Below are 27,615 nucleotides of genomic sequence, written 5' to 3'. Positions count from 1 at the left end.
ATTTAGTCATATGAATTAGGATCTAAGGAGACAAGCTCGTCTTCAATTTTGAACACATCCTCTTTAGACACTTTACCATAAAGGTTTTCAAGGGTATCCCAAGCTTCCTTGGATGTATAACACTTCTTCATTTGGTACATGATCTTATCATCTGCCCCCAAACATATATCACCTAGGGCTTTCCTATCCATTGCTACCCAAGCTGAAATATCACTTTTTGAAACTTTATCACCTACTGGTTTAGGAAGAGTACCATCTACATATTGTGAAACTCCATTATGCATTAAGTGATACCACATTTTAATTGACCACATATCATAGTTATGAAGAGTTAATTTATGAAACTTAAAGTTGCCCATAATGCAGAAAATGAAAAAAAAAGTGTAGAAAAGAGAGCAACACCAAGAACACCTCCCTTTTCACTAAATCAAGAAACCCCCCCCTCCCAAAAATAGATGCTTTGGGCACTTTATTAATAGTGTGATTACAATGGGCCACTTGCCAATTTTGGCCTTCGTGGACTTCTAATTTTGCTAGTTACAACCTCTTGATGGATTACAAATCTGGAACTTTACAATGTGCTACAATTTTGAAGCATTACACAGCAAAGAAAGGCCCTATTTCTGAAAGTGACACTTTTGTCTACACAACCCTACAATCTAATAGCTAATCTAGAAAGTAGACAAAAAATAACGTACTTTCAAAAAATTAGAACCTGTTTTCGACTCTAGATGTGCCTGTAAGGAGGGTTTGAAGTTGCAAAATGTAGGATTATTTAGGTACAGTCACCAAAAAACACAATTTATGAACAATTTTTGCACCAAAACTAGAAAAGGGCTACACCACTGAAAATTTTAGGAAATTCTACACAAGTTCAAAAAAAAATTGCACCTGATTTGGAGTTCGGATGTCTGAGTTATGGCCTCCTAAAGTCAAACTACAAAAACCAAAATCAATCTGGAGAGGGGTTGCATTAGCAAATGACACGATTAAATTTGATGGTCATATGACCGTTGTAGTACTTGTATTTTGTCCTGGTTTGACGGTTAGATGGCCATCAAATTTAAGCTCATAAATTGATGACGTTGGCAACCTCCCACCCCACTAATGATGTCAGCATGATGTTAGCATACAAAATGGTGATGTCATCATATGAAATTGTACAAAACCATATAGAATTTGCAGACATGTAATGTTGATTTTGTGGTACAGTTTGTTGTCGTGTATGGGTGAGGTGGCATGACGTGGCACTAACTTGGCTGTACACGTGGGCGCTGCTATCGTGGCATCTGATCTACATGGTAGGTGCTCTGAAGTCCATGTGTGATGACTATTCATGGGCTAGGTATATGCGTGGTTAGGGCTCAGTACATCTCATAGCTAATTAGTTTGCACTATTGCTGCATAGAGGTGGTGTCCAATAAAAAGGTGTCGCGTGGCACAGACGCAGGCAACTGGAGATCAAAAATTGCGATCATTATTTTATATAAACGTCACTAGAATTAATTTGGATGACGTCAGCCCTTTATCACAGTTGTCGAGAATGTATTAAACTATTGCTAGAGGGTGGGTTAATTGTCCCACATTCATAGGAGAATGGACCTTTGCCATGTGTAAAAACAAAACAGCGCAAAGTGAATGATAAAGCCCCAAGGAGTATGCTTGCGATGGTGGTATTTAGTTGGTGGTAGTGAATGGGCCGTCAAATTTGTTAAGACAACACAGATTTCTTAGGCCACTAGGGAATCTTTGTGGCTAGGATGTGTGCCGAGAATTTGATTCGCAGTACGACTCTTTCCACAGAATTAGTACTGTGTTGTCTAGCTCATAGACTAATGAATAAACCTATGAACTAATAAATAATATTCCATCAAAATACAGAGCCAAGCCAGGGTGTCACTGCTCAGTTCGGCTATAAAAAAATTCTGCCTAACCAACTGACGGGAAAAATAATTTAAAAAATAATAGAGAAATTGTAGAGATTTAAATATGAAAAATAACTAATCAGATCAATAAAATAACCATACTCGAACTGCAAATCGGGGCCTCTGGGTTCTGATTTGCAATTTCTTTTGCCTCACGATCAAATTTCACCCAATATAGGAAAATTTATAGTCAATCTTCACCAAATTGATGCTCTGAACGCAACGGTGATGTCAAATCTGGCTCTAGATGCTTCCAATTTTTGCAGATCCTCTAAATTTGCATCAAGGTGCTGAAGCATGAACGATCTCGAACAGCTATGTGATGAGAATCTCCCTCAGAGCTCTAATAACATGTAAGAATTTGGCTTAGGCCAGAATTCACCTAAGACCAAGGAACTCAAACACAAGCACACAATAGACCAAAATAGAGAGAGTATGATCAGAATGACGATATTCATTCAATATGTCAGCTTTTCCAACTTGAGAGTACATTAGGAGTGCCTGTATATAAAGGCCTCATGAGAGCTTCTAGAATGCATAGAAGTTAGCATCATGATAAGTCAAATAAACAAACACATGTCCACCAGATATGGGTTATCCTCCATTAAGCACGAAATTAAGTGCGATGATGTGAGGATAAGCCTACAATGGTGTAGCACACAAATCAATGATGTAGACAACATGTGCTAAATGAGGAGTGTGGATAACTGTGTTATCAACATGACAACTCAGTGAATGATGTGAACTCCTATGTTGTAGACACCATATGCATAATCAGAGTTGCATAACTCATGAGAGTACACAAACTCCTAAGTGTCTCATCTAACTAAATAATAAAATAATGCATTAACCTAAGTAAACTTAAATAAGTGTAAATAGTAAAATACTTATTTACCTCAACAATAAGGATGAATCTTAAGTTGGAATCCCTAAGAATTACATGCATCTAATCAAGTAAAGGGAAGGTTTAAGCGGAAAAATGAATCATAGTCGTTGATTCATACCTAACCCTAAGTCACCTAGGTCTTCTTAAGGAGGAAAAACCCTAAACATTATATGTGTGTGGAAAGAGTGAAGAAAGAAGTTTGCATGTGAAAAAAGAGTATTCATGGTGGCTAAGGAGTTGTGAATTGAAATTGTATTGCAGAATCAATTAAAGGAGAACAAAGGAAGGAAATAGTGAACAACAAAAAGACATCGGATCAAGAAGGATAAAGAATACATCAATTTAGAGGTGATCTATCATCAAGCAACAAAGTGCTAACTATAGGATCAATGTTAAGACATTCTAATAGGTGAATCAGTTAAATCTCTTAACAGAGTACTCCTAATAGGTTGTATTGAAATCCTCTAACAAGGTGGTTACTTAATTGTGAGTTGAAGTCGTTTAACAAGGCACACTTTTAATAGCGTGTTGAAATCCTTTAACAGGGTAAGACCTAATAGTCTTTTTAAGCCTTTAGCAGGGTAGACCTTTCACAGGATAGATTAGGTTTCGTGATCAAACATTGTAACCCTCATTGGATGCACTTTATTACTGCAGTAGTGAAGATTTTTGGGTGTCATCCCCACCCCAGTTTTACCTTCTCATTGGAGGGTTTTTGGATAGTCATATATGGTGTCATATATGTGTGAATGATTACTTGTTTACATGCTTTACATGGTATTTTAGCTTACTTATTGAATATGTGAGATGGACGTGTGGTGAATATTTTTATTGGTTAAAAGTTTGAATTACTGATTCCCCTCCCCCCCCAGAAGTTTACCTTTCTTATTTTAATTCCAATAATTGGTATTAGAGCCTAGTTCTTTGAAAGAGAAGCTTTGCAGCTTTGAGGAAAGATCTAAAAAATGGAAGTCTACAAGTTGGGAAATATTATTGAGAACCAGGAGATTAAAATATATCTTATTCTACATCAGTTGAATGAAGCAAGAGAAGATTTAAAGAAATCTTTAAAGAGAAGGAAGGAAATTGCCATCGAGGAGAATGACATGCACTAAAAAGAGATAGACACTACTAAGGTATTTGCAAATGGAGACTCCAATAATTTGATGCAACAATTGCAGATCAAATGGAAAAGAACAGAGCCCAAGCTAAAGAAATTAGGAATCCCAAGTTAGAACAAGAATCACAAGCCATAATACTACGTGAGATGACTGAACAAAAAAAGAAAGATATGGAAGACAAAGCCATGATTGAAGATGATAGAAGAGTTTTGAGTAGAAAATTGGAAGAGAGATCATTAGAGGTAACCAGGATTGCTAACACGCACTTAGAAACTTTAGGTCAATTGATTAATGCCAACCATGAACTAAATACCAAGGATATTGATAACAATATTGAAGTTGCAGAATGAACAATTGAGCAATGACCTAAGAAGGGAAAAAGAGTTTTTTGAAAGTTTCAATAAACCAAGTGAACCCATCAAATACTTTAAGCAATTTATGAGATCCCCTAGATCCAACAATGATGCATCTGGACTGGGATACACAAGTACTGAAGAAGGAGAGTCATCCAAAAGTGTTGAAGAAAGGAGTAACAAAGGTAAGAATTCCAAACCTACTTGTCATAATTGTGGTAAGAAAGGACATACTACTAACATATGCAGGAGAAAGACTACAAATCAAAATGTTAAGCAAAAGAGCATGGGTCACTATCATAAGTGCAACAAACAAGGTCATCAGGCACATGAATGCAGAACCAAGACCGTGCACACTCAAAGATTTGAAAGAGATTTTTATAACTATTAGAAGTATGGACATAGAGCTTGTGAATGTAGATCCAAACCCATTTGGTCATCAAACAGGCAAAAAAAGGTAAAGAACAATGGAAACTATTACAGTCAGGACTATAATACAAGTTATAGTTGTCACTATTGTCGAGAGTACGAACATATTATTGAGAACTGTATAAGAATGCACTTCAGAAGTTACTACAAAATATGGTTGAGTCAAACCACATGTTTTAGTTGTTTGAAGACTGGTCACATTAGTCGATATTGTCTAACAAGGTCAAAGGCACCAAGTTGTGAGTTTAGTAAAAGCAAAGGCAAGGAAGATATTGAAAATGTTAGAAATGAGATGAACAAGACATGGAAGAAAAAGGAGGATTGCAACACATCAAGTAGAGAAGGGATCACTTCACCCAATGGGTCAGGTGATCACACCTCATCAAACTAAACAATCAAGACGTATGTGGGACTGATATTCAAAAGTTATTTCATACATCAATTCTAAAGGATTTAGTTCTAAAAATATTACATAAGCATGAATAAAGATGCAAGGTGTTATTAGGAATCAAAGAAAAATATTTTAAGTTTTTCATGTTACTGTCGAGCATGAAAATTTTTGTATGATTGTCGAGTGAAATGCTAGAGGATGCCGAGCTAACAAAATGGCTAGTTGTTGTAGAGCTTGTAATGATTGTTGAACGTATGAAAAGACTAGTGGATGCCAAGTGAGCCAACAATTAGTTGATGCCAAGCTTACAACCATGTAAGAACTTAGCATTAAGTGTAGCATGTTAAAGGGGTATTTGATTGATTTTTTCTCAGTTAACTTCATTCAAAATCGAGAGAGAGCAAGAAGAGCTAAAGGCAATTTGGAAGTTTCATCCGAAGTGTTTGCAGGAGATTTGAACAAATATTTGACATCATTTCATTAGATTTTGCAAGGTATTTATCGTGTGCTGAACTACATTGTTTCAAATTTCGTAAACCCTAATTTTGCAAAATGGCATCTAGTTCAAAAGGTGTAGAGGGAAAATAAGTTTTAAATATTCAATTGGTTAGTAATAAAGAAAAACAACCTATTTTCAAGGCCTTCCTAGATATAGCGTACAAACAAGATCCCTCTAGTGTGTTAACAATCTATGATACCACTGAAAGTCCAAATGATTCAAGATGTCATAAAATGTTATAATTGTAAGATTGGTATTATCAGTGACATGAAAATCAGAGAAGCATATGGAAAACTATGTGAAAACAGTGTGTTAAGGGAAGAATTTAAGATTGTAGAAAAGAAAGGGTTAACTCGTGCCCTAGATCTCTCCAACATTTTCAAAACTGAATGGATCAGGATTGTCTTGAGTAGAATTCATGATAGTTCAGTGTGGTTATATAATGGGCCAATCAAAATCACAAAAAGAATAATCCATAGGATAACAAGGTATCCAACCCTAGATCGGCCAACCACTATGAGGAGTGAGCCGAAAGAAGTCATTGAAAGGAACATAGGAGATGCGTGGAACAAGAGAGGAATGACCATAAACACCATGACAGATCCTCTGATAAATTTTTTAGTAAAGGTAATTGCACACAAGTTTTATCAATCAAGCAGATTGAACAATGTTTCCTGCATTGCAATAGATATTGGTTACAAGATTGTGAAGAAAGATCATACATATGATCTTGCCAAGCTACAATTACAACAATTGATTGAAAACCTGGGAGCAATAAGAAAAATAAAGAGTGCTCAGTGTAAATTCAGATCTATTTTGATATGTATCCTCTTTTATGTTCAGAACACATTTCCTACATTTGATATTGTTGCATAGAAGACAAAAAGGTCTGTTGCAATTCAAATATGAGAGTTCATTGAACAATTAGGTGAAAATTTTGAGTCAATAATGATTAGTTATTTTGAGGATTTCAAACAATCCAGGAAGAAGAGATTGAGGATTCCAGTTTCGTTAGTTGAAAGATATTATGATGATGTTTGTTTTTTAGTTGATGCTGATCACACATTTGTACAGGTAACAATTCTTAGAGTAAGATGGATGAGGCCATTAGGCTATGAAATTAATGTTGATGAGGTCTCTACAACAATAACAACATTATTTGTAGAAGAAGTAGACAAAGATGCCAAAGCATTTAGTAACTATGAGATGGTCAAGTCTAAGATTTCTATGGATTTAAAGATTGCCTTTGTCATAAAAAAGAAGAAGGAGAAATTGGTAAAGAAATTGAAAGCTAATCTTGGTGAAGGTGTCGAGCAGGAAGATGAAGATGAAGAAGACACTTAGATTCAAGCACCACTTGCATTGACACAAGGAAGGGGTGAAGATCAACAAGAGGAAGAAACAAAGATTGCATAAGGTGCCAGGGAAGCACCTATTCCTATTGATTAGAAGAAGAGAAAGGCTAAAGCACGAACAAAGACAAGACTTGAGAAGGTTGCTAAACCAAGCTAGCCAAAACCTACAACACCTACTACAAGAGCCAATACATGTGTCATTGCACAAAAGGCTAAAGAGAAAGCCAATACTATAGAGCAAGAAGGTGAAGCACATAAAAGACCAAGGAGAAATTATATTGCTCAGGCTCAAACTGATGAGGAAAGAACTAAATCTGATGACAACAACCAATTCAAAGTGGTGAGTCATAATCCATTTCCAAATCTAAACAACCTATGTGAGAATGTTAGAAATAGTGCAGATTTATTAGGATTTTCTCACATTGATTTTGAAAATCTTGGAAAAGTTGAAAATAATTAAGTCGAGGAGGCAATATATGCCATTATTGCAAATTTTAAGAAAGCCTCTCCATAGATTGCCAACTCCATCCCTAAAAGCCTATATGAAAGAGTTGAGCAGAAGTGGCACTATTGTTTAGATATTGAAAGACAAATTAGAGAGACTGCCCTTGCTCAAGTTATGCCTAAACTCAGTAAGGCACATATAGCTAATGCCATAAAGAAATATGTTGTTAGATTTATTCCAAAATATGAAGCATTCAACATACTACAGAACAATATTGAAGATGTTGTAAACAAGACTACACAAATGTGGAAGATCACATATGGGATAGCTACAGTCAATTAGGAGAACAAGAGCCTATTGAGGTTAAAGATGATGAAGATGATGATAAAAATGAAGACACGGTCGAGGGAGGTATTGAAATGAATGTAATTGACCAGGCAACAGCTGAGAAAGAGCAGCAATAGGAATATAGTGTACAAGATACACAAATTTCTAATGTTAGCCCTCCACAAATAACAAGTGTAAATATTAAAGTTGGCATAGTTAAGGATGTTTCCAATCTCACTGCTCAGAACATCAATCCCCTAATAGACGAAGACTTGAAAAAGATATATGATCAATCTACGCTACATGCTAAACTGTGTAACAACCCTATATTGGTGAGTGTAGATGAACTTCAAAAATCAGTGACTAAAACTGCAAGGGAGGAGGTGAAAACACAAGAACCACCTGTCATCATGTCTCAAGTCACTAGTGTATAATCTTTAGATAATGTACCAGTAGTTGCACTAGAAAAGATGAGAAAATTAGAGAGGATAAAGTGGAAACACAAGCCACTAATGAATCACAAAGTTAAACAGGTCAAATAGATTCATCTGTACCTCCAACACAAGCTCAAGGTGCAATTCAAGGCAATGCCACAGAGAAGGACAAGCCTAAAGAGACTAAGTTGACACCCTAATCGAAGGAGAAAGTAGCCATTCAAGCACTGGTAACTTTACCAACATCTAACACTCCTTCCAGTCACACTCTTCAAAGGCCTAACACAGATGCAACACCTTTGCAATTTTTAGTGCCAAGTTCAAGTTCATCAAAGGTAGAAGAGGTAATAAGACATGGAGATGTAAGCCTAGATGAAGAAATTGTTTTGCCAAAAATAGATCTTGCAACAATAACAATTGAGCAGATGGGTATACTTCAAGAAGCCCTGGCTAGAAAGAAACATCAAGAATTGCTCAAAAGGGAGCATAGGCAGAAGCAAGCTTTGCTTGATATTAAAGACATCTTCTTGGATGCATTCAGTCTGCCTACTCCAAATGAAACAAAACCACTTATTGAACAATTGACCAACATAGTGGAAAAGGTAAGTGATGCATACCTTGATAGTAATGCAAAATTATTAGAATGGTCTGAGATAAAGTTTCAATATAAAGTGAATGAGAAGATATTCAGTGATGTAGCACTTACACAAGTTGCATTGGTGTTAGTGAACAGATTGTCCTCCGAGAAAATATGTGCAACTATAACCCTATATGCCCAAGTGAGAGGACTAATCAACACCAACAGTTGGACAGGTTATCATTGGATTGATAACCTTCCTCTGAATTTTATTGAGTGCAGTTCCTCGTGTGAGATATACAGTGAATTAATTATGGATGCTTTTAACCAAAAAGCACAAAAGGATTTCAAACATCTACCTGTAAGCACAAAGTAGACATGGAAAAACTAAACAACTACAAGAAATTAAATGGTAAATGACACAAAGTCCATTCACCCCAACATGCTACAAAGGACGAAATCAAGAAATACGTTTTCCATCTTCTTGAGAAAGTGTAGAAACAAAGCTATGAAGATGTCTTGCAATCTAAATGTATACAGGAAACAACGATAGTAAAAGCACATTTAGAGAAAACTAAAGTGACACAAAGTTCACAATTAGTGGAAAGAGGATTGATCAAACTCAAATTTTTGATAAACAATCAACTTTCAAGTCTCCCTTCCCTAAAGCATAAAAGATGCAAAGACCTTATTATGCATTTGCAATTACAATCACCATTACAGAAAGTTGAAACTCCTCCTTTACATTACATAAACAACTCACAACTCTCCTACTTTCTAACACATAGTTCAGAAAGAGAAAAGAAACCTTGGCTCTATTCACTATGACCTCCACAAGAAAATGGAAAAGTTTATGAAAGTTTCTCTCTTTGTTGTAGCCCAGAGTCTGTAGTCTTTGAGAGAAAAGATGGAACCCCCTTCTGTCTTGCTACTACCGGCTTATTTATCTTTTCACTTCCCATGGCTTTTCAGTTTCCCTAACTGAATCTTGAAATCGTTTCTCTTCACCTTCCTTGATAGATTTTCTTTGATTTTTATGACATTCAGCTTTTAGAGGATGAAGAGGAAGAAGACACTTAGATTCAAGCACCACTTGCATTGACACAAGGAAGGGGTGAAGATCAACAAGAGGAAGAAACAAAGATTGCATAAGGTGCCAGGGAAGCACCTATTCCTATTGATTAGAAGAAGAGAAAGGCTAAAGCACAAACAGAGACAAGACTTGAGAAGGTTGCTAAACCAAGCTAGCCAAAACCTACAACACCTACTACAAGAGCCAATACATGTGTCATTGCACAAAAGGCTAAAGAGAAAGCCAATACTATAGAGCAAGAAGGTGAAGCACATAAAAGACCAAGGAGAAATTATATTGCTCAGGCTCAAACTGATGAGGAAAGAACTAAATCTGATGACAACAACCAATTGAAAGTGGTGAGTCATAATCCATTTTCAAATCTAAACAACCTATGTGAGAATGTTAGAAATAGTGCAGATTTATTAGGATTTTCTCACATTGATTTTGAAAATCTTGGAAAAGTTGAAAAGAATTAAGTGGAGGAGGCAATATATGCCATTATTGCAAATTTTAAGAAAGCCTCTCCGTAGATTTCCAACTCCATCCCTAAAAGCCTATATGAAAGAGTTGAGCAGAAGTGGCACTATTGTTTAGATATTGAAAGACAAATTAGAGAGACTGCCCTTGCTCCAGTTATGCCTAAACTCAGTAAGGCACATATAGCTAATGCCATAAAGAAATATGTTGTTAGATTTATTCCAAAATATGAAGCATTCAACATACTACAGAACAATATTGAAGATGTTGTAAACAAGACTACACAGATGTGGAAGATCACATATGGGATAGCTACAGTCAATTAGGAGAACAAGAGCCTATTGAGGTTAAAGATGATGAAGATGATGATAAAAATGAAGACACGGTCGAGGGAGGTATTCAAATGAATGTAATTGACCAGACAATAGCTGAGAAAGAGCAGCAATAGGAATATAGTGTACAAGATACACAAATGTCTAATGTTAGCCCTCAACAAATAACAAGTGTAAATATTAAAGTTGGCATAGTTAAGGATGTTTCCAATCTCACTGCTCAGAACATCAATCCCCTAATAGACGAAGACTTGAAAAAGATATATGATCAATCTACGCTACATGCTAAACTGTGTAACAACCCTATATTGGTGAGTGTAGATGAACTTCAAAAATCAGTGACTAAAACTGCAAGGGAGGAGGTGAAAACACAAGAACCACCTGTCATCATGTCTCAAGTCACTAGTGTACAATCTTTAGATAATGTACCAGTAGTTGCACTAGAAAAGATGAGAAAATTAGAGAGGATAAAGTGGAAACACAAGCCACTAATGAATTGCAAAGTTAAACAAGTCAAATAGATTCATCTGCACCTCCAACACAAGCTCAAGGTGCAATTCAAGGCAATGCGGCACAGAAGGACAAGCCTAAAGAGACTAAGTTGACACCCAAATCGAAGGAGAAAGTAGCCATTTAAGCATTGGTAACTTTACCAACATCTAACACTCCTTCCAGTCACACTCTTCAAAGGCCTAACACAGATGCAACACCTTTGCAATTTTTAGTGCCAAGTTCAAGTTCATCAAAGGTAGAAGAGGTAATAAGACATGGAGATGTAAGCCTAGATGAAGAAATTGTTTTGCCAAAAATAGATCTTGCAACAATAACAATTGAGCAGATGGGTATACTTCAAGAAGCCCTGGCTAGAAAGAAACATCAAGAATTGCTCAAAAGGGAGCATAGGCAGAAGCAAGCTTTGCTTGATATTAAAGACATCTTCTTGGATGCATTCAGTCTGCCTACTCCAAATGAAACAAAACCACTTATTGAACAATTGACCAACATAGTGGAAAAGGTAAGTGATGCATACCTTGATAGTAATGCAAAATTATTAGAATGGTCTAAGATAAAGTTTCAATATAAATTGAATGAGAAGATATTCAGTGATGTAGCACTTACACGAGTTGCATTGGTGTTAGTGAACAGATTGTCCTCCGAGAAAATATGTGCAACTATAACCCTATATACCCAAGTGAGAGGACTAATCAACACCAATAGTTGGACAGGTTATCGTTGGATTGATAACCTTCCTCTGAATTTTATTGAGTGTAGTTCCCCGTGTGAGATATACAATGAATTAATTATGGATGCTTTTAACCAAAAAGCACAAAAGGATTTCAAACATCTACCTGTAAGCACAAAGTAGACGTGAAAAAACTAAACAACTACAAGAAATTAAATGGTAAATGACACAAAGTCCATTCACCCCAACATGCTACAAAGGACGAAATCAAGAAATACGTTTTCCATCTTCTTGAGAAAGTGTAGAAACAAAGCTATGAAGATGTCTTGCAATCTAAATGTATACAGGAAACAACGATAGTAAAAGCACATTTAGAGAAAACTAAAGTGACACAAAGTTCACAATTAGTGGAAAGAGGATTGATCAAACTCAAAGTTTTGATAAACAATCAACTTTCAAGTCTCCCTTCCCTAAAGCATAAAAGATGCAAAGACCTTATTATGCATTTTCAATTACAATCACCATTACAGAAAGTTGAAACTCCTCCTTTACATTACATAAACAACTCACAACTCTCCTACTTTCTAACACATAGTTCAGAAAGAGAAAAGAAACCTTGTCTCTATTCACTATGACCTCCACAAGAAAATAGAAAAGTTTATGAAAGTTTCTCTCTTTGTTGTAGCCCAGAGTCTGTAGTCTCTGAGAGAAAAGATGGAACCCCCTTCTGTCTTGCTGCTACCAGCTTATTTATCTTTTCACTTCCTATGGCTTTTCAGTTTCCCTAACTGAATCTTGAAATCGTTTCTCTTCACCTTCCTTGATAGATTTTCTTTGATTTTTATGACATTCAGCTTTTAAAGGTTTTTCACTAAATAAAATGTCATCTTAGCATAGTTGGACAAGTGGCAAATGAATAAATAAGTCCAAAATAATAATAAAAATTTGTTGTTGGGCGGATTTGTTTTGAAAATCAAATGGGTCTTGGTGCGGGGGCCATAACTAATTATTTCACTGTTGGATTTCCTTCATTTTTGGATATGTTGGAGAGATCCTAATTCAGCACAACCTGACTAGAGCGATCGAGAAAATTATGTCTGAGTCAAAAGTTATTGAAGACTAAGTGGAAGTGTATAAAACTGTCGAACCATTGAACCCGTTGAACCACTTTGAACCATGTCATGTTTCAAACCTAAACTCTGAACTGTTGAACCTTTACATTGAATCTACCTCTATTTGAGCTCCTTGAACCTATGAACCATTTGATCCTCCATGAACCTATTGTACCATTTCAAACTGATTGAATCCTTTGAACTGCTAAACTCATTCGAATTTGCAGGATGAACTCTTCTGAACCAAATGAACCACTTTGAACCACCGAACCACTTTGAATTACTTTGAATCTTAGTTCAAAGCGGTTTGAAACCATAAATTAAAAATTTCAAACACTGGGTCTATATTGGGTACCAACAATTGGCAACTAAGATAAATAGTGTGAAGAAGGTACTTGAGAACATTTTCTCACTGTACACCAAACTGTGTAATCCCACACTCTTCACACAAGAAATAAGGAATCACATCCTAAGCTTGGAAAGTCAAATGCAGTCATCCAGAGCTAAATTTCCCATGACTCCAACTCAAAGTGAGAAGTATTTCAAGACTTTATTGCAAACCTAGAGTTGGTCAGCCACACTATCTACAGATGAAGCCAACATAAGGGCCAAACTAATAAGCATCCAAACTACATTGACTCCTCACATGGATATTTTGCATAAGGAGTTAGGCTATGCAGAAACTCTTATGAAGAAAGACCACAATCTTTCTACATTAGATGGCTTGGTTCACCTTACTGCCAAGCTGGCCATCCAAATTAAATCTTTGGAGGTAGCTTGTGATTATTGGGATGCTGCTTTAAGATCATTCTTGAGGTCCATACATCTTTTTTGGACAAACACACTATTAGTGTATAACCCATTGATATCAGTGTCAAAAAGGGGGAGAAAGAGCTCAGCTACAGGGGACAAAGAGAGAGCTAAGCTAAGGGGGAGTGAGAGCATGGGGGAGCAAGCATGAAAGAGCAAGCAAAGTACATAAAGAAGCAAGTGAAAGAGTATCAATTGAGACATATCTACTCAGCAAGAGTAAGATTTTGAGTACAAAATAGATCAAACAACTCAAGGGGAGTTATAAGATTTTGAGGTATAAGTTGTTGCAAAATTTTGATATTTTGAATCTTTTGTACAGAAGCCAAATAGAAGTTATGTTATACTCGTAAGAATAAAAGTATTAATGCATGACCAAGTGTTTTTGACACTCATGTCAAAGGGAGATATTATTGATCTCAGATTGGTTTTTACAAGTGAGTGTTTATACACTTAAGTCATTTACTTAGTTCATGTTGAACAAGTAGTATATGCCAAGCACAACATGTATAAGTTAAAGCATGTCGAGTCAACAGTGAGTGTCAAGTCATCATATACTGGGTTATTCAAGTGTTGAGCAGACAGTATATGCCTAGTGATCCAAGAGCTGAGTAAGCAGTGCATGCCGAGTCATTCAGATGCTGAGTCACAGTATAGAAATTAGTATATGCCAAGCATCAAAGACTTCAGATGTCGAGTAACACAGTTTTTTCAAAGTTGTTTATATTGGCACAAACTACCATGTAAACCATTTTTGAGCCAACTTATAGATTGAATTACGATATTTTGGTGATAAGGATGAATCTTAAGTTGGAATATCTAGGAAATACATGTATCCAATTAGGTAAAGGGAAGATTTAAGCGGCAAAATGGAAGAATCAAATCATTAATTCATACTTAACCCTAAGTCACCTAGGTCTTCTTAAGGAGGACAAACCCTAAACATTATATGTGTGTGGAAAGAGTGAAGAAAGAAGTTTGCATGCACAAATAGAGTATTCATGGTGGCTAAGGAGTTGTGAATTGAAATTGTATTGCTGAATTAGTTAAAGGAGAATAGAGGAAGGAAATAGTGAACAACAAAAAGACATCTGATCAAGAAGGATCGAGAATACATTAGTTTAGAGGTGATCTATCATCAAGCAACCAAGTGCTAACCATAGGATCAATGCTGAGATATTCTAATAGGTAAATTAGTTAAATCTCTTAACAGAGTAGTCCTCACAAGCTATATTGAATTCTTCTAATAAGGTGCTTACTTAATTGTGAGTTGAAGTCCTTTAACAAGGCACACTTTTAATAGGGTGTTGAAATCCTTTAACAAGGTAAGACCTAATAGTCTTTGTAAGCCTTTAACAAGGTAGATCATGTTTCATGATCAAACATTACAACCTTCATTAGATACACTTTATTACTACAGTAGTGAAGATTTGTGGGAGTTATCCCAAACCCCAGTTTTACCTTCTCATTGGAGGATTTCTGAGTAATCGTATCTGGTGTCATATATGTGTGAATGATTACTTGTTTACATGCTTTAGACGTACATGCTTTACATAGTATTTCAGCTTACTTATTGAATATGTGAGATGGATGTGTGGTGAATATTTTTATGGGTTAAAAGTTTGAACTACTAATTCACCCCCCACCCCCCTCTCAAAAGTTTACCTTTCCTATTGTAATTCCAACATATTCCTCTTGGACATTAATATTTTATTAATATTTATAAATGCATTATTTCTAATTTGTTACATTAATTTTTAAAATAGGACAATTTGGAAGCGACTTACAAAAAAAAAGGCAACACACATTCTAAAAAACTTTAATTGACCACGATTTGATGCCAAATGAAAGGGCCTCACCTTAATAATAGTCTCCTTGCTCACAACCATATAGGGCCTTCATATACAATAACCTTTCTCTTCTAATGACTACTCCAAGATGCAAAACAACCCATACACCAGTAAAAGAAAAAAGAAGCAAAGAGCCTAGATTAGTTATCAAAATGCCTACTTCAAGAAGGCAAAACTACTATAGTCTTCAAACTAATAAATCCTCTTTTTTTTTCAAATACATGAATCAAATTTTTTTATCCTTGCTTGTTAATGCAGGAATACATAGAGACGATTTATAAAAAAATTGATTCTATACCAAAAATTCCATCTAAGTTATTCACAAAAATGGTGCAAAATGAAAGATTGTCTACTGCAATATTTCTTTTAATTATAGTTCACCAAATCATCTCACATACTAATTATTTTAGTGTTTTGGCAAATCAATTGATGAAACCAACCCTTATGCACTACATAAACTTAGCCAAGGACATAACTCTCTTGCTTCATACTTAATTTTTGCATTTGATTATATTCACAATGTACATGATGAATCCTTCCTCCTCATTATGTTCACAAAAAGTGGCATTTCTCACACTATTTATAACATAGAGTTTTCTTTGATATCGTTGGCCTACTAACTCTTACATAACATGGGTAGATTTATTATGCATCTCATCAATTGAAAATGAGCATCATTCATTATTTCTTATGATAACTACAAAATAATACTTATATGAGTTAGTGTGTTGCTGATCTACAGAATCATACTAATTGAAAAATCAAAAGGTCATTCCTTGATAGAAGCTTGGTTTCCAACATGGAAATGACTTTAATATCTACAATTTTACATGACAACTAACCACAAAATGAAAGGTTAAGGAAACACACGTAATGCATGTAAATCTAATGGGGCTATAAAACTATGACTAATAGTAGAGTAATGCTATGTAAAAATTGAGATAATATCATCCTCAGGCTAATGGATGCCTGTTTGGCAACAATGCACTATCCAATTTGATACTAGGAACATGACCATAATTTGTAGCTTACTATGACATGGATTATGGTTGATCACACTCTCTTGAAAAGAAATGATTAATTTACACACACACACACACACACACACACACACACATCAGAATGAGTATTTGATTCAACTCTTTTGATGAAACAACATATGCACTCTCTCTTGATCTCCAAATTCATAGTTTGATAATATCATTAGAAATCTTAAGCAACAAGCCTGTCAATTATTATACATTGTAGTTGCTAGTACAAACTTCACTTGATTTGTAAAACCATTTACCTTTTCCTTCTCCATTAGGATTTCTTGACCTTTTTTGGTTTTTTTTGGATGGAGCTACTTCTTTCTTCCCATCCTTTCTTCCACCTTTCACAACTCCCATTTCTCCTCCAAAGTCCCAATGTCGCACAAAATATGAGATTCTATATATATGAAAAACTACTCTTAATAGCTATACATTCTTCAAACATTAGCTACAATAGACCATTGTAATACACACTTTCATAAAGTTCTAACTAATATGATGTGTATTCAATTCAAAACAATCCACTTTAAAATTTAGAATTATTACATAATCTTGTAACTAACAAAAAATATATTTCACTTTATATTGGACATTAACAAATAATGTTATGTCAAAATAGTATGTTTGTAAAATTCCATTTTGATGACTACCACAAATTCATTAGTATTAAATCAATATTTACTAATTTGACATGTGTACAAAACATAAACACTTCTAATTAAAAATAAATAAAAATTACAAATATTAACACCTAAAAGTTACACAAATTTCAGATTCACAAATATTACTTATTATTTACAAATTTGTTAAACAAGTTAAATTCACATATTTATTATCATTATATATTTAAACCGAGAGGCTTTCTATAGTGGAAGCATTCATTAATGCAAACTTTTGAACATTCTAAAAAAAATTGACGTTCATTTTAATATCATCAATTGAAAAATGAAATTGATAATAAGAAAAAAGAATAAATGGAATGACAAGTAATGCCAATTCTTCCATCTCCCGACTGTTTCATCTTCTAGAAAAGTCAAGAGAGTGAATCGTTAGTAAATGAGTGTAATTGACATTTCCATTTTCTAGCAAATTTATAAATAAAGGCATCTCTATTTCATAGCTTGGTAAAGAGATTTTGTCATGGGCAGACATTCATGGGATTTTGTCTGTTCTTAATGATTCAAATTTGAATATTGTGATTTCTGTGTCTAGATCAAAATTTAGATTTATGTAATCTCCATAACAGAAGAATGTTTATTGAACAAAGTATTGAGAGATGCCATTTGAATCTTATGCCATCATGAATCAATCCCAATTGTCGACGTAGCGAAAACCCTGTGAATGAAAACAAAACCTCAATCGCTCGATCGTCATTGTGTGATTTGAAAGCGACCAACAAAATAGGATGAGAATGAGAATGAATTGAAAGAAAACAAGACGTATGTGACCCCTCTTCGTGTGGGAGACAGACAATATCTAACCGAAGTTACAATGGGAACTCCGGTGAGAATATCTAATTGAATCTTCGGTGAGATTTGAGGGAATTGTGGACACAGGCAATGATCTGATGTGGAAACAATGCATGCCTTGCCATGACTGCTACAAACAAGCCAACCCAATCTTTGACCCTTCCAAATCCTCCTCATTTTCAGCCATTCCCTGCGATAGCCAACAGTTGGGATGGACTCTCGATTGCAATTACGCAATGCAATATTCTGACGGTTCTTTTACCGGCGGTGGGCTTTCCCTGGAGACTCTAACAATAGGAAGTGATAACAAGGTCTCTCATTTTGGCTTTGGATGTGAACATGAAATAAATTACTCTTTTCTTATTATTATTGTTGCTGTTGTTTTTAATTTTATTATTATTATTGTTACTATTGATGATGTTTTTAATTTTATTATTACAAATATTGATTAATGTTTCTGAGTTCATCCCGAGAATAGTACTAAACATAGAAAAAATTAGTAATAATAAAATTTTGAGATATAAATGTAGAAACTGTTTATTTTCACAAATATTCTCTTTCTTTTGAAAATTTGTTATTATTTAGTGGAGACACGAAATATGGCGATGAATTGTAAAGTAGAAAGGAAAAACTTTCTATAAATCTTTTGGTTAATGCTTCGCTTGTAGTTTTCATTTTTATATGAAAGTTTAATATTTTTTAAAAAAACTTAAAAGTCAAGATTTTTATATATGTAAGTTTATTTCATTATTAAAATAATAAGATTTTGAGGGTTGTAAATTATTGAAGTTTAGAAATTATTTTAGATTTTACAAATGAATTTTAACATAATATTTATATTAGAGAAAGAAAATATAATAAAATTGTAATTAAATAAAATATAAAAATTATAAAATTTTACCTAAATTTATTAATCATATAAAATAACTATTAAAGATAATTAAGTTCTATTAAATGTACTTGATTTTATATTTTAGAAATACAATGAAGTAAAATTTAAAGAGAGACAAATAACATGAGGTGACATGATAGCGAGAGAGAGAGAGAGAGAGAGAGAGAGAGAGAGAGAGAGAGAGAGAGAGAGAGATTAGGGGAAAGATATGGTTAAAGGGGGTAAAAGGAAAAGGAAAAGGGGTATTTGATTGGGCAACATAATGCTAGAACAAAATTGCGATTTGCATATTATATCTCTATTTTGTACTTCTTCAAATGTTAGGCAAAACTAAAGGACTTCTACCAAAATTTGTCCTTTCATTGCCTCTCAAGACGAGTTATAAATTTTTACTTTTTTAATCAATGGCTTCTACCTCTTGCTTATAATATTAAAAACAAAAACAAAAAAAAAACCAAGAAAAAAAAAACCTATACATTAACATAGTTGTAAAATATTGTTGAAGGATTTTATTTTTTATTTTTTTCTAAATAGATCTAAGGAAAACTTTACTTCTTAATACATTATTCTTTATCTATCTATTCAAATGTTCAACCAACAATAAAGCATTTGTTATGTGACTTCTATATGATTTCTCTTATGACATATACATTATTTCATATGATATTATGTTAAGTGAAGTTAGGGTTGAATCTATAGAGGCAATTGCTATGGTTTGCCTCATTAGTTATCTAAAAAAATGAAAAAATGTGTGAAGGTAGATGGCCTAAAGTGGTATTAAATAATATATTGTGCAAACGTAAAAAGACATGGATGCAACAAAACATCAAGTGGATGAACAAATGAAATATTCTTTTTAGTACGTGCCTCACAAATAATAAAGAAATAAAGATCTTTGTTATGGAGAAATTCTATAGGAGAAATTAGGGAAAGGAATTTGGAAGAAAAAAAAACTTATTATATCAGCGAGTTCAACCCCACATGTGATCAACTCCAAAAGGCATATATAGGGGCCAACATTTCTTGGAGAGCTAAAAGTCTTATTGCACAACTCAGAACCAATTCTCATCAATTGCGATGTGAAACGAAGCGATAGAAGAGGCCAAAAGAGTCTTGGGAAGAAAGAGTTTGCATGCTTTGCAACTTTGGAAAGGTAGAAACTGAGAAACACTCTATGTTATAATGTGAGGTGTACAAGGATATGTGGTTCAAATTTGTGGACATTATATTTGGTAGCTCTTGGCACAACTTATTTAATGAGGAGAACATTGAGAAGTTAGATAGACTTATCATTAGCATGCATAGAGCCAAATTGTTAGGTGGACTCAATAGACTCCGTGTTTAGAATGTATTTTGTACTATTCCTTCACTAAAGAAAACTATTTTTTTCTTACAAATGTTAACATTGATATCATAAAAAAAAATTCCATCTAATGTAAAATCTTTTAAATTTTTTTGAAGTGTCATCAAAATTTGATCATAGCAAATTGATTATAACAGCTTAGTTTATATTTTTTAGGAACTTCGTTGTACCCTTGTCGATAATGTTTTCGATAATATTAATGTTCCATGCAATTCAAACAATGTCAGATTCTCTGTAGGGTGTGCATACCGTGCTCTGGTCGTTTGTCTATCGTTGCCCTTTATTTATCCGATCGATCGACAGTCAGTTATGGCACATGCAAAGATGAACAATCACCATGGAAAGGAATGCAATTGTTGTTCCAAAAATGCTTACGGTGTAGCAGAATCCATGGAAGAAATGGATTTTAATCGAAGTTTATGGGGATCATGCGTGATTGGTGATTTAGAGCGAATAGAGAGGCTGCTTTCCAAGCGAGTTGATGTCAATGCAGAGGATTCATCTGGATATGCACCCTTGCACTATTCTGCCCGAAATGGCCACAGCCAACCGTGCTCGGTTCTCTTGAAGGTACCCATTTCATAGTTCAATTTAGTTTTTCTTTTCAAAGTTGCATCTATTTAAATTTAAATTTGATTTTCCTTTTCGAAGACGCATGAATTACATTTTTAACGCCATTTTTGTAAGCCAAATTCTCTAAAGAAGTTAAGCAAGATGAATAATTCAGCTTCCCCATTTTTATGCTTGACATTAGAAAACTTGAATACGTAGCAACGAATGCTGATTAATAAATGTCCTATATAAAATTAAAGGGTTGAACACTGAATTGTGTAAAATTCTTTGCACGGCTGTATAAAATATATGACAGATCTAGTGCCCCATTTAAAAGTGAAAAAGATAGAAAATAAAACCATGTTTATTTTATCTAAGAAATTCAAAAGCTTTTAATCTTCCAGCAAAGAATGCTAAAATTAAGTGCTCTACATGGATTAAATGGTTGAAGGGTAAGACACTATATATTGAATTGTACGATCGGGACAAAATTAAGAGGCTCGGTTATAGGTGTAAGCTCCAGTTTGCATGTTTCTTATCCCTTAGAATTTTAAAAAAAAATAGTTTTACCTTCTTAGAGAGGTGTAGACTACAGAGTCAATCTAAAACCCGATTAATTTTTACTTTCTCTTTTGTATTAGTCTCATCATTTTGATAGCTTAGGGCGAGTGCAGTGAGGGGTATTTCATTGTTTCTACAAATGATTGTTACCTTCATCATGCCACATAGGTGTCAAGAATCACATTCTCTACAAATAAAAATGCTACACAATCTAGTTCTTCTGTTTTTGACTTTGAATGCTGCAATACATTTTCCATCTTTGTTGATGAATTCGTTCAATTTAGAACTGCAGTGTGAACATCTTATTGTGTGCTAAAGTTTAAACAATTTGAACTGGACTTTATGTGCTAATTTATTTTACCTAATCTGTTTTATTATATGTATGAAGTTCATTGAGAGTTATTGTGTGAAATCTATCATAAAGTGACTTTATAAAGAAGTCTAATATGCCAGCAAATGAAAAGGTTGACATATTTGTGAACCTGAGAGTTTAAAGAAGATAAATTGCTGGACTTATACTTCTATGACAGAATGGGGCACTTGTGAATAAGAAAACACGATCTGGGCAGGCAACTAGTCTGCACCGTGCAGCATATGCAGGTCATGAAGAAGTTGTAAAAGTTCTCCTTGCTGCTGGTGCAGATCCTTGTGCTCAAGATTCTTATGGCTGCACTTCATTGCATAAAGCAGGTTTGCAGTGTTTTGCTTGTTGTCTGCATTTAGTTAACTTTTGCTTCTTTTGTTGAATATTTTGGTATATCAATATGGATTACTAGTTAGGGTTTGTTTATGCTATTGATTGATTGGTAATTTTGTTGAAGATTTTGGTATATTTATATGGATTACTATTTAGGGATTGTTTATGCATTGATTCGTTCTATCATGTAATATCCCTTTTTTTGAAATTAATCCAAGTTGAAAACCCAAAATGTCCATGGGTCTTGGGAATTTCCTACAAAGGAAGTAGGATTAAAATTATAATCAGGGGGGCCTCGGGAAAAGTTAAAATATCAAACAAGGTCTTTTATGAAGAGCCTTGAATTTTGGAGGGAAATTTTATTTAATAGAAGTCAAGCAAGAAGTGGAAAATATTGATAAACCATTCTGCTCCTTGTTGGAGCATTGAACTTTAGTTCAATTAACTTGAGGATGAAAACCCTCTATATTTGGAATTAGAGGATAAAAAGTTAAAAAGTAATAATTACTTGGAGTGAGGGATTTCACATGGAGATTGTTGGCAAAATGGTTAGTGCTCCCGTCAAGATTCATAACAAAGGACTAACTGCCTCCTGTGGATTCTATAAGTCTAGTGGTTGGATCAGGCATTGGTAGGTCGATCTTTTGCTGTAACGACAATCACACCTATAACAAGTGGTATCAGAGCTTGGTCACAAGTTCGAATCTCCTCGGGTAACGCTGAGGGGGAGATTGTTGGCAAAATGGTTAAACACTTCCCTAAGAATTCATGGACTAATCTTCTCTTAACGGTCCGTTTGGTTCGTGGAATTTAAAAAATCGGGATTTTTACAAACCTTGGTTTAGCCAAATCAAGGTTTTGCAAATCTTCACTCTGATTTTTGGGATTTTACTTGAACCGTTTGTTTCACTCGGAAGATGCATGTGAAGACACATTTTTATGCGTAAGCTTGGAGTTGAAGGCAAACTTCGAAGTAGTCTAATCTATTGTTTTTACACTCCTTAAAAAACATAACCAGGTTTTGATTTTCAATTCCTACTTGCTAGTAGGAAGTTGGAAAACCTGGTTTTGAGGCAAAATTGGAAGTCTGGTATGCTAATTCCATTTTGCCAATTTTGAAACAAATGCAAAAAAATTCAAATGCGGATTTTGAAAAAGCCAATTCCTGTCATCTTCGAGGAACCAAACAGACCATGGACCTGTAAGTCTAGGGGTTGTATCAGGCATTGACAAGTTGATCTTGGTGCAATGGCAAACATACTTGTAACAGAGATCACCATTGTATAGATTTGATTAATATGGTGGAAGCTGCATTATCTTTAGAAATATGAATTGCAGCTTTGGTAACTGAATCAAATCTTGTTTATCTTTGCTGCCATTTTCTTAATTTCTATTGTACTGTATAGAAGAAGGATAGTTGGTCAAAGAGGAGCTCAAACCAATTTAATATACATTTTGCTAACATTTTACCCCAGCTGCTTCATATCCTATGACTAATGAATCAATTCCAATTTGCTGAACTCTTGAAGACATTAAAGTGATCGTCATTGCTGCTTTCTAGGGTATAAACTCTGACAAATACTAATGTAGCATTTTGTTATTGACATGTTTTATGATATTTTTCTCAACCATTGATATTTTAATAGTAGCTATAATAGCTTGGAATACCTTATAAAGACTAACTGCAGCCTTGTAAGGTTTTCATAAATTTGAACGAAAGACTATTGATTTTTATTTGCTACCATACTTGATTTAAAGGTGATTGCAGCATATTAAGATTAGTAGCTTCCGTACAATTTCAAGTTGTAGTTAAGTCTGCTGAATGCTTATCTAGCACGATATATATTTTCCTGAAAATAAAAATGAGATATATTTCGGAAAATTATAAAATATCAGAAAGTTTGAAGGGATATACGTATTCAAGAGCTGTTTTTCATAATCGCACTAACATCACCAATTGTGTGCACCATAATTTAAGTCTGCAATTCATTAAATGTTTAAGGGTTCAAATAAGTCAAAGATTTAATGGTGGACCTAACAATTGTCTCATGATATTCTGAAGTGTCAAAGAGATAATTGGGGACTTTGTGGCAGATTTATTTCTGAATCTAGCTACTCAAAGACATACATTCAACCTCTACAGAACTTTATAATCGGTGTTTTTGTTTTTGTGTTGATCATTATATATAAATTAAATTATATAAAATATTTCCTCCAGGATATTAACATTTTGCTATGATCTATTTGCTGCTGCTACAGCTGCTTTAAATTGAGGATAGGAACCCTGAGTTTGGAGAAGGAATTAAAAAAATGTAAGTCTGAAACTGTAAATAGGAAAACAAACTGAAACTCTTGATTGATAAGGAAGCTTTGAAATATCTACAATGAACCCTATCTTGAAAGTTGTAATCTGAAGTGAGAATGATACATGAACGTCTGAATCATTTTCTATAAACCCAGGTCTGAAATTAAGATTGAACTGGGAACTGAAATTAGATAGTACTAGGTGTTTGATAAATTCTAAACTTTGAAAATTGGATTGTAGTGGAAATTGGGAAGCTGCAAGAAACCTGATGCCAAAGGAATTGCCAAAAGAAAAACCTGATGTGAAGTTTCTTTTACGAATTTTGCAAAGGGAATGCCTCTAATGACAGAGAAAAGAAGAAAGCTTCCTTAAGAAGGTTTTGATGAAACTGTATGTGGAATTGCCAAAAGTGAAATCTGATTCTGAGTTTCTTTTATGAAAACTGCAAAGAGAATGACTATAAGATTGGCTTGCTAGAATATAGGTTTCAAATGAGAGAAAGAAGAAGAAAGCTTCCTTAAGAAGGTTTTGATGTCAGGTTGTGGCCAAATCAAGAACAGGACAGTGACAGTCTTGGCCAAAACACAGTCTCAGTTCTTTGCCTAGAGATTTACTTTCCCAAAGTATGTACCACACGAGATTTCATTTAATAAAATTTTCGCACTTCAGGTCTTTTGCCTTTTGCACATGTGGTAATTCAATATTAACATACAACTGAGTATCATAAACAGAGAATTTAAACTGAACATAAAAAAACTCCTAGTGGACCTATAAGATTCACACAGAAAATCCTCCACTAACTTAAACAGACTATTCTTTTGATATCAGAACAATCTATGTGTATTTTTGCTTGTTTTTAAACAGTCTGAACTTTGAGTTTCAGATTCTAAGATTATGATCAACGTAAATGAGAGGAAATGTGAGATTGAATGGTATCTGTAATTTGTTAAAAAGGCTCTATTCAGTATGACACTATCCCTCCTATTGCGAATCTATTTATTTCCATGTTTCCATTATTATAACTACCATTTTCTGGGAAATCTCAGGTAAATTTATTATTATATCTTTGAACCAAGTCACTTTCTGCTTGGAATTGTTTGAGATGGAAAAGAATTTGGAAATATTAACAGTATTGTGTTTAACATCATAATTACTTGTATGAGGGAAGGTTTGATATGATAGAGCTAAAATGGATGATTTAACAAATTATTCCACCAAGCGAAGAACCACTTTCCAACATCTTGTATCTTTAAATGCATCACTAAAATTTGTGATGAAAAGCACCTTAGAGAAACATGGACAAAGAAATCCTTGTTTACAAGTCCTGTCTTTTGGATATCTACTCTTACAGCTTGATAATTGGGCAAAAATCATTGAACTTGCATATTGGAGCAAATTAAGAAATGCATCAACATCTCTTCTATTTGAAGCAGAAATTACCTTCAATAATGGGATATCTACAGTTTCTCTATGATGAAATTGTGATAGGATTAATGCTTAAGCCTCAAAAATGGCTTCCAAGCTCCTGTGTCACTTTCCTGTAAATCTTACTGTAGCATATTGCTAGCCAGAAGCTTCTAAGTTCAAAGGCTTGTTCAGGTTGTGAAACAGTAAGGGAGCCTACAATATCGTGCACTACTGCTCTCTTCTTTCTGAGACCACATTGCATAAAACGAGAGTAATCCATAGCCTTCAGCATTGATATATTTCTTTATGGTTTCAAAAGATTTTATGTCTACACATTGGGGATCCTTATTTCACATAACACTTTGTCTAACACCAGAGCATACAACAACCTTAAGACTAGGGCTACCTCTTTATTGATTTAAAGAGAAACTCACCATGGCTTTAGAGTAATTAAATGGTACCTTCTACTGAGGAAAAAACTAGGAACTTCTTATTTTCTCCCTACAGTACCTCTAGATGCATGTGAATAATAGTTGATCTCAATTACATTTGAAACAATTTGCAGATGACCACTGGGGTGACGAGTTCTTAGGCAGGGGATATTCTTTAGGATTTAAATGGCATCTAAGGGGTGATGACAAGTTTGTGGATGCGGTATATTCCTTAGTATGACTTAAATTGTATCCATGTTTCATTGCTACCATCCCCATTGAACCTCCAGGTTGCATGCTTCTTTGTAGACTTTTATGATGCTTTTATCTCCACCATCAGAGGTTCTTCATGCATGGCAAATTTTGGAAGCATAATTTCATTGTTTTTATTACCGCGACTAATATTCATGTTCCTTTGCTTGTGCTTGGGCTTTCTCCATGCTCTTTCTTCATTCGTAAGATTGGATTGCAGCCCTTAGTTATTCAATCATTAGGAAATTCAGCTTTTCTTAATAATCATGTTGCTTGGGACTTCACAAATAATGTTTTAGGTACAATCTTACACTTTTTTTCTTAGAATCAATGGAATTGATTTTCTCTTTTGGACAGTGAGCCAGGGACATAAGCGGATTGCCAGTATGCTAACAAAGGTCAATGCAAAGGCTTCTGAGATACGAGACAATAAGGTGAGCTTATGACACCTATAAACTTGAATTGTAGTTGTATTTGAGGTCATATATGCATTCATGTGTGTTGGAGAGTCAAATAAGGTCATGTGTGTTGGAGAGTCTATTGAATCAAAATAAATCTTTGGGATCCAAAAGAAAATGTCTGGGGAACCTGGATCAAGCTAACTTCTGTTATAATTAACCGACACCAAGATATGTACAATTTTGACTATAATAGGAACTATAAGAAATCTATTTAAAAATTGTAAAAATGTCCAGCTCATGTTAGACTGCTTAAGCTTCTGGTTGTTTGGAATTGTATTTTTGGGTTCACTGTTTGAGGGTTTGTCTGATGGATGTTACTTTCTAGGGTAGAGGTACTGCTTTTTGAAAGTTGAGGTACATCACATCTTAACCATCTATTTTGATAATGTATTAATATGATTATAAGATAATGAGTCTATCATAAATATATGCAAGTACTTCTTGTGATCTATGTATTGTGACTGCCATTTCTTGTTAATTCCTTGCCATTTCTTTTTAATTCCTTTTGTCTTTTTCACATTTGCGATCAAAAAATCTCTCTCTATGATATTTCTCAAGGTCTTTTTCTGATGTTTATTATTATTTTAAACACTATGTATGTGTGTTTGTGTGC

The 27,615-nt window shown here is 34.4% G+C and overlaps 1 protein-coding gene and 1 long non-coding RNA gene across 3 annotated transcripts in view; one reads left to right on the top strand and one right to left on the bottom strand.

The window, feature by feature from the left end:
- Positions 1-16,694: 16,694 nt before the first annotated feature.
- LOC149554300 (uncharacterized) overlaps positions 16,695-27,615 on the bottom strand; it is a 53,991-nt gene continuing 43,070 nt past the window's right edge. Inside the window, exon 4 of the long non-coding RNA XR_016353252.1 lies at positions 16,695-17,009. This is a non-coding gene — a long non-coding RNA (uncharacterized LOC149554300). The remainder of the gene's footprint in view (positions 17,010-27,615) is intronic.
- Positions 20,513-27,615, top strand: part of LOC149554301 (uncharacterized) — a 45,845-nt gene continuing 38,742 nt past the window's right edge. For both annotated transcript variants that reach the window (XR_016353249.1, XM_089789507.1), the window contains exons 1-3: positions 20,513-20,906; positions 21,980-22,139; positions 26,899-26,975. Coding sequence is in view for 1 of the 2 variants with exons in the window: in XM_089789507.1 (XP_089645633.1) it covers positions 20,646-20,906; positions 21,980-22,139; positions 26,899-26,975 (498 nt within the window). In the remaining variant the exon portion in view is untranslated. The remainder of the gene's footprint in view (positions 20,907-21,979; positions 22,140-26,898; positions 26,976-27,615) is intronic.

The sequence above is a fragment of the Cupressus sempervirens genome, chromosome 6 (genome assembly GCF_028749045.1).
Source record: "Cupressus sempervirens isolate cs-2001-9-10 chromosome 6, ASM2874904v1, whole genome shotgun sequence".
Taxonomy (NCBI): domain Eukaryota; kingdom Viridiplantae; phylum Streptophyta; class Pinopsida; order Cupressales; family Cupressaceae; genus Cupressus; species Cupressus sempervirens.
Note: the sequence above shows the minus strand (reverse complement) of the source record. Positions and strands in the feature narration are given on the sequence as shown.